This window comes from Morone saxatilis, unplaced genomic scaffold (genome assembly GCF_004916995.1).
Source record: "Morone saxatilis isolate NCDOM2014 unplaced genomic scaffold, NCSU_SB_2.0 Contig12, whole genome shotgun sequence".
In the NCBI taxonomy this organism is placed as follows: domain Eukaryota; kingdom Metazoa; phylum Chordata; class Actinopteri; family Moronidae; genus Morone; species Morone saxatilis.
The window spans coordinates 24,763,810-24,772,338 of NW_023339674.1; the positions used below are offsets into that span (position 1 = coordinate 24,763,810).

The window sequence follows — 8,529 nt, forward strand, 5'->3', positions numbered from 1 at the left end:
GGCACTTTAGCACGCGTTTTTCAACATTTGGGCCACGAGGGGGTGGGCGACCGCCCCCCCTCTGGTCTAAATTAAGCAACAAAATACGTTTTTTGTCCATTGGAACGACCGAGAATCACTTTCTGATCTGACCCATCAGTAGGACGTGTCACTGCACTCCAAATCTCACTTGAAAATAAATCAGTTGACCCTTCCTATGTCCCGCTCCTTTTCTCTCTGTGCTCCAACAACAGTTGAGTGAGATTGGTAGACAAAATTGTCCTTAGATATGCTATGTCCAAGGCTTGTGTATCTGAAAAAGACAACCAATCAAAAAGTCCCATCTTTAGTTAGCTAACGATAGCAATTCATTAGCTAACTGGATAACTAATGATTGATGTAAATTAGCTAGCTATTTAACTACCGTTTTGTTAACATTAGTTAGCTAACTTAAAATGTAAAAATGGGGTCTTTTCAACATAGACGAGGCTAGCACATATCTAACTACTGGAAAGGAGAAAGTTGACTGAGGTTCTGCCCAAGGTTTGCTCAACAAGTGTATGTATGTGTATATGTTTAGATGTTGCTATTAACTGTAATTTGTGTTGCTCCAAGACTTAGTTTATCAAAATGAAAAGAAAGAGAAAAGATCTTTGGTAAATGTTACATGAACTGCCCAAGAATGGTCTTAAAATTGCCGATATAAACATCTGTAGTATCAGAAATAAATTAACTGAAGTAGCAGACGCATTTAGAGTCTACATTTGAGGATACATCACTGATGATACATGGATATATAATATATTTAGAAAAGACAGGAATGCAGGTGGAGGAGGGGTTGCTTTCTATGTTCAGAGTCATATGTCTGTTACAGTTAGGCAGGATTTAATGTCTTTAGATATTGAAGTACTCTAGCGGAATCTAAACCCGATATTAATAGGTTGTTGTTACAGACCCGAGACCCCCAAGTGCTAACAGTTGGTATTTAGACAAAATATGTGACATGTTGGATCATCTCTAGCACAAGTCATGAAATATGATTTGGGACACTTAAACATAGACTGGAATTATTTTTGTTGTTTGTTGAAAATGAAATCAATGTGTGCATCTGCAGCTTGTGGATTATTACTGGTCATTAATAGACTGACAAGAATATGTTTAAAGAGTGATGGCATGCAAGTAGCTACTTGTATTGATCATCTTTTTACACCGAGCTACTTGTATGCTTGTCAAAAAAGGTGTTGACTGACAGTTGGAAACAGGAAATGAACAGCAGTCTCCCGTGTTGAAGTCATTTTCTTTAGGCACAAACTAACCCCATGTCGGCTTGGTGTTATTAAATAATAAATAATATATATTTTCTATTCTATTATTTGGCTCATTCAGTGCAACTCTCTATACATTTCCCACTCTTTGTCTGCTGTCACCTAGATTTCCATTAAATATTGAGGTCATTTTAACTTTCATACAAATACACAGCATACTTCATCAGACGGCTAATAGAGTGCTTAGTCCTTGGAGGTACAAAGTTTAACAAAGTTTAATATAAAGTAGGCATGCCTGCAGTTTTAACAAATATTTGCCAACACATTTCAAAATGCTGTCTCTTTCTTCTGCTCTATGTGCCCACTATGTGATCTTTAGAGGGAAAGACAGGTCTAAACTGCTGCTGCTGCTGCTCCTTCTAATCTGTTCATTAATCCATATTCACGTTGCATGAAATGAGTTGGAGATGAAGAATGTTTTGGAAAGCATTACACTTAGTAACCAGTAACCACCAGAGGATCTACCAATAACCACACAGACGGCATTTTAATCACAGCCAAGCTGGCATCACATCAGTGTTAGTGGATTGTTGGATTTCTCTTGTGAATGTAAGGATCAATGCTTAATCCCTCACTGCTTCCATTCAGGAGCAGAATGCAACACACACACACACACACAGTGATAAATACAGTACATACTTCAAGCAGTAAAGCTGTGCTGATAAATGAGAGTTAGAGATCTAACACAACATACATAGCTAAAGCATTAAAGGGAGAGAACCATATCAGATAATTTAAGGTCACCAAGTTGATCAGATCTGAGTTACATGACATTTATTTGGCTGACGCTTTAATCCAAAGTGACGTACAATAAGTGCATTCATCCATGATCAACCAAAAATCATTTGAGTACATCAACTTCATTAGAAAAGCCAAAGTGCTTCAAGTGCTACATTTAGTAACAATACGAGAGAGATAAAGTCTTTTTCTTTTTTTTATTGGCCAAATTGCTGCCCTGATGTTGATTGAGTACCTCCTATGATTATTGATATGATGATTATGATTATTATATTTTTAGCAACTTTTTATACAATGCTTTGTCTGTATTATATATAAATATATATACTTTTTAATAATCATACATATTTAATTGGCTTCCTGACAATTGTAGTGTTTTCTTCTCACTGATGCTTGGCCATTGTTCTATTAGCTCTTTGGTTGTTTTAACTGCATACTTTTCTAATGCAGGATGAGGTGTTCATAGGTCTTAAATAATAATCTAAACTTAAAATAATAATATTTTTACATTTTCTTACACGCCTTAAAATCAATAAGACCTTGCAACCCTGTGTTAAGCTTTCCCGAACCCCAGGTTGAAAACCAGTGTGTTAAGATTATCACTGTATCAGTGATAAGAAATTCTGTCCATGACTGAATGAATTAAAACAAACAATGGTGTCCAAAGCAGTCTGACCTTTCATCTGTTTCACACTTGCCAGCCCGCAGCACCAACATTATTCCTCTTTGTTTCACTATGTTTACAGTTGTATCCTGAAGCTTTGTGCTCCCATTGGCCAAAGTCAAGGAATGTGTCATGGAATTTGCCATACCAGGCAAAAACACAAACAAAAAAACATCCGAGTTGTGGTGTAAGTTCTAGTACACTATGAATTAATACACAGTACAAAACAATGAATTGTCGACACCCATTTTAGTTCCCAACGCCTGACGATACATGTAGTCTTATAAGAGGACAGTTGGTATATGAACATTCTACTGTCTTTATTACTTGTTATTTTTGTTTGTATTACTTTATAACCACTTCTATAAAGCAAAAAGAAGATTGAATACTCCTGATTTGTTTCTTGACTTTTAGACTTAGGTGAGAGACATTTTACAGTAGGTTTAACATATCAATTATAGAAGTGAGAAGTAGCATGCAGAACATCAAGGCTTTCTTGTTTTAATGTGCAGATTAAATTTCCTCAATGCAGCAAATCTGATGAAGATTGTTTTGCATCAAAACATCTGTTAATTTTCACTTAAGTTAAGAAATAGGTAACCTGTGAGCTACGATTCCATCTTATCAGCACAATCCTGCAACCTCAGAAGCAGGACAATGTCAGAAGGAATTTGCTTATAAAAATCTGGGCAGCCTTTTAAGTATAAACTGCAGCAGCAGTACAAGTTGAAAATCATTCAGTATTTTATCAAACACGTTATTGTGAACTACAGCTGAGCAGCTGCAGTTACATAAACAAGGTCAGTGTCAGTTACTGCGACTTCAGTGTCTGTAAATCCCATTTAGTTTTTTAGACAATTTCAGGAAAATGTAGGGAATTAAAGCAAATGGACTATTCATGTTCTCCACTGGGTACTCTCACTGACTTTGACACTGTAGTAGACAGTAATAATAGTTCAGATATTACTGTGCTAGTGCTAGCTCACAGGACAAGGTATTAGTGTGCTAATTAAAATAAATATGTCATAGTGTAAACCTCACAAAATAATACTTTACTTAGTGCACTGCTGCAGCTTGGTTCATAGTAAGATAACTTTAATAGCTTGTAAGGGTTAATAATTTGTGTGTTAATGTTTTTACTGATTTTTTTCACAATAAACATAATACACAAGTAGCACCTGCACTCATGAGCAGGGGCGCTTCCAGAGGGGGGGCTCTGGCCAAAAAACATGTCATGTTAGCATGTCGGGAAGGAGTAAAAACTCTGAATTCTATGGGTACCCACATTTCTCCTCTTTGCAGACATGTCCACTTTATGCTAATCCAAAGCAGCTTTGGGCAAAAACCATGCAGTTTGCACATGGTATAAAAGTGGTATAAAAAGTTTCACCTAGTATATTTGAATATTTCTGCATACTGGGATCCATAAACTGTATTGGAATTGCATGAATTGGGAATAACGGAAAGCTGAGACGCATACTTAAGACCACCCCTGCATAATTCAGTGCCCCTCTTGCCTTATACGCAGTTTAGGATAGGGTTATGTTAAAATGAATTATGTTTTAGCTAGAATTTGTTTAAAAAAAAATACTTACTGTACTTCATTTTTGAAAAGGTGACAGGATTAAATTTGACTAATTGATGAGCTCTGCTTTAGATCTGCATTCCTTTACCACATTATGTACTTTATTCTCATCCATTAAATTGACATTTTTGATAATTGCAAATTGCAGTCTGGTTTTGTGTTTTTATTGCAATTCTTGCTTGTGTGACTTACAAGTTTCACTTTACATATTCTACTCCTGCTGTGAACCTACAGTATATGAATATACACTATTCACTAATTCACAGAATACATCACTGAAAACTCTGAATGTGTTAAGTCACTGGGTGAAGCGAGGTGAGGGTGATGATGAAGTACAGGAGACAGACGTCAGTACCTGGACACGACGAGCGGGAGAATCAACATCTTCAACATCCTCATCAGCAGCTCTCCAGGAAACTGGAAGTACTTCACTTCCTGTCAGGAAGAGAGAAGAGAAGATGATGACAGATATTCTAAATAAGACCAATAGACAGATAATGAAACAGAACTAGAGTTTATTAAAAAAAAATAATGAAGAGGAACGAGTCATTGTCAAGAGTTCTGGTGCACATCGACCTTAAGATAATGAAAACTACTCAGTTCCAATCAGAACAGGCTTTTTCCCTTCATCTTTTGGTCATTATACAGACACATGTTTTAGTTATTTGCTGGATTTGTCTTGTGAATGTAAGGATCAGTGCTTAAAGGATAGGTTCATATATTTTCAAGTGTGTCTTAAAACAATCCTTACATGCCCATTTGTACATTGAATGTCCACGCCTAAAGCAACAACTAGACAACTCAAATGGGTATCTTCCAACTTTACTAGCACTCAGGGGTGGGCAGTAACTTGATACAAGTAATGAAAATGAGTAAAAGGTTTTTTTTAGAAACTCTCTGTTTCTCCAGCTTTTTTAAAACAGTATGTTTTATTTGGGCCAATAATCTACTATGGCTACATTTGCCATTTATACCTTCATTAAAACTGATTCGTTATCTACTATGCATTTTGCTACATTACCTAAATGAGCTGTCATCCAAGCTGTGTGAGGTTATGCAGAAGAGCTTTATCAGGTCTCTCTTGCAGTGAGTACAAAGGGACCATTTCAACTAAAGGTTTGGTTGTTTTACTTTTGTAACTTAAATCCATTAACTGCACACTATGCCACTGGAGGCCATGTTGGAAAAAAGCCTGCACCGACCTATGTGAACAGGGTACTCAACTCTAGTGAAGCACCGATGCAGACGCATGTGAGTCGTGCTGACTCTAACCGCTCTAATTTGTTACCATAGATGCCAAAATAAAAATCAAGATGTTCCACCATGCACATGTGTGTAATATTCACTCTCGTCCCTGAAGGAAACGTCTGGCTCTAGTTGCTGAATGCTCCGCTATATATACCAGCTAGTCGCTGACATGGTCAGCTATTTGGTGCTGGGCAGGTAGCAATGGTGATGGTTGATAATGATTGATAAAAATGCTATTTGGGGATCATAAAACCAAAACCAAGTAGCAAAAATGTCTAATAAGCTCTGTGGAGCTGAAGGGAACTGCAGAGTCGTGTGATAATTCTCTCTGGTTTGTCACTACGAGTGAGTTCTTACAGTTTTAAAATAAGAATACTTATTAGCTTCACTGTTTGCATGTAAATAGATAGTTTCCCATTATTGCTTTATATTACAGTGACAGAATGTAAACACTGTTACTTCATACAATATAACACAATACAACTTGATAATGTACAACATGTCCATGTAGTGGAGCTATCAACAGGTGAAATCCGACTGTTAACTATTAACTGTTTTGTAATATTTAATTAAGCATTTATTTATTTTGTTGCTGTTTTGTTTTGAATAATATGGCTTAAATTGTTTGATAACAACATTAGTATTTAGTTAATTTAAGTACTTGTTAAGGCTTTTGTTTTAAAGGTACTGGGCAGCTTGGGTACACCAGGTGAATCTACAGATATGGACAGGCAGGTATAGGACTGGCAGGCAGTGGGAAGGGTTAATGGGGTTTTACCAGGGCAAGAGAGGCTGCAAGCCCCATTGTTCTTTATCTGTTTGCTTGTTGAAATAGTAAAATTGACCTATTTTCCCTGTGTAAGATTGGTGTAGTGCACATTAAGTCATTTTCTTGTTTTAACTCCTGTTCAAATGCACATACTGCCCTGTAGCTTTGTAGGCACAGCTGCCGGTTTTTGATATTTAAGTGTGTGGTTGAGTTGCTTAAAAAACTTTTATAGAATAAAACAGTCCCAGTACAGCTCCACCTGCAAAGTCTCTGAAATATTGTGTTAGAGAGCTTTACCCTGAATAATATGCAAATCCAAGAATGCAAAGCACAAAATCAACTATTACTGTGTGACATATAGTGTTGATTAGTTGACGACTCAATAGGCTGTGTGCTGTGCCAGACTTGCATAGGTGCAGGCAAACTTGTAGCAAAGTGTTTTGGCAAGTGCTAATTTGTACTTGCCAGAGGAGGTAGAAGAAGGTTATAGATCAAGACAGGTAAATCTTGGAGAGCAGCCATAAAATATCACAGGCAAAACTCCAGTGACATGTTTCCAAAGCCCAAGAGTTTGGCAGACGTCTGCAGATTTCACAGGATTTTTGTGTATTTGTTTCAATGTCCACTGGGCTTAAACTGGCGTCCATCCAGCAGCAGCAGTGGACAGCTGTTCTCTATCAGCTGTTCAATTCCCTGCAACCAGAGACCTCCTATCTCCACTCTGTCAAACAGAGAGTTTGACAAAGCCTCTTTCCTCCCAAGGTGCCTCTGTGATAGCAGTGTGGTTTAGGTTATCAGTGTTTGATCATCCTTTAGTTGTTCTTCACACTCGTTTCAACAGTTCATGGTGAGAAGAAGATTAGGTTGATAGTTTACATACTGAGTTACTACAAATTGTGTGTGTACTATTCTAACAAGGTATGAATGGTAATACTGTGAATGGATTAGTGTGTCTGCCCTCTATTGATGAAGATTGAGATATGGGTGTTATGATACCTTCATTAACAATGACTAAAAGGTCCAAATCTTTTCTTTACCAATTTGAGCATTGCGATTCAGGTGTTATTTGGGAATTTTCAATAGCATGAATGGCAGTTAAAAAAAATCATCACGATTCTTCAGTTAATAAGTGAGGGACAGAAGCACAGAAAGACTTCCTATTTAATCCTTTGGTGTCTTTATACACTCAGCTGCAGCTTTTTGTGACCATGAAACATTACTTAGTGACATAATGGGCACACATTACGTTCATTGTGCAGCATCTGTGCACCATGATTGAACAGGGACATGAGATTGAACATTGAAGTTCATCAGTGCACTAGTTGTCATTGCCCTCTTATCACATTTGTGATTGCATGACCTAGCTCTGACTGCGCTGGATAATTGCAACTTCTGTGAGAAACGTGATGACCCTCAAATGATCAGCTTTTGCCATACAATATCTGCATTCTTGATTAATATTTTTATGGTTTATGGCTTTTGCACCCATAATCCACCCTGACCACCTCCTTACAACTTCTTTGCAGTAAAAACGCTCTTTCTTCATTAAAAGAATGTTGCATTAATTGAATCCATGGAGCAATTACATTTTCCATATTTATTTCCATATTTGGCAAATATTTTTTTTATTTTATTTAAAAACAATAAATGAACATTCAAAAACTATCAAAACAATTTGAATAAAAATACTTTAACTATGAGGTCACTGAAATGTCATTTAAAGTAATTCCTGTAATATTTTGTACCAATGATGGTAAGCAAAAATGTGATGGCAAGATAGTAAGCGGAGGTAAAATTAGCGGTTCAATAATACTGCAGTCGTGGCTCCAAACTGTACAACTATTAGGAATAGCAGTGTGGACCAGGAGAACCCCTTTTCCACCAAATGAACTTCTGTTCCATTCAACAACAGTCAACAATAAATAATCTTCTTATTAGGAATAAAGCTGCCTCCCGTGTAAACTGTCTGTAGTTGAATAGGGTTGGCCTACTCTACTGTACTTTAACATCAGTCACAATGGCGGGACTTGGAGAGCCTGATATTTTCTGATCTGGTACGCATTGTAAAAAGTTTGAGAAACACTGGATTAGACATAACTGTATATACACCGATCAGCCATAACATTGTGAGCACTGACAGGTGAAGTGAATAACACTGATTATCTGGTTATCATGGCACCTGTCAGTGGGTGGGATATATTAGGCAGCAAGTAAACATTTT

At 37.0% G+C, this 8,529-nt stretch overlaps 1 protein-coding gene across 1 annotated transcript in view; it reads right to left on the reverse strand.

Moving 5' to 3' along the window:
• The window catches only part of slc1a7b (solute carrier family 1 member 7b), a 28,710-nt gene that overhangs the window by 11,098 nt on the left and 9,083 nt on the right, over positions 1–8,529 (reverse strand). The window contains exon 2 of the mRNA XM_035653803.1: positions 4,647–4,726. Within this exon, the coding sequence (XP_035509696.1) occupies positions 4,647–4,726 (80 nt within the window). The remainder of the gene's footprint in view (positions 1–4,646; positions 4,727–8,529) is intronic.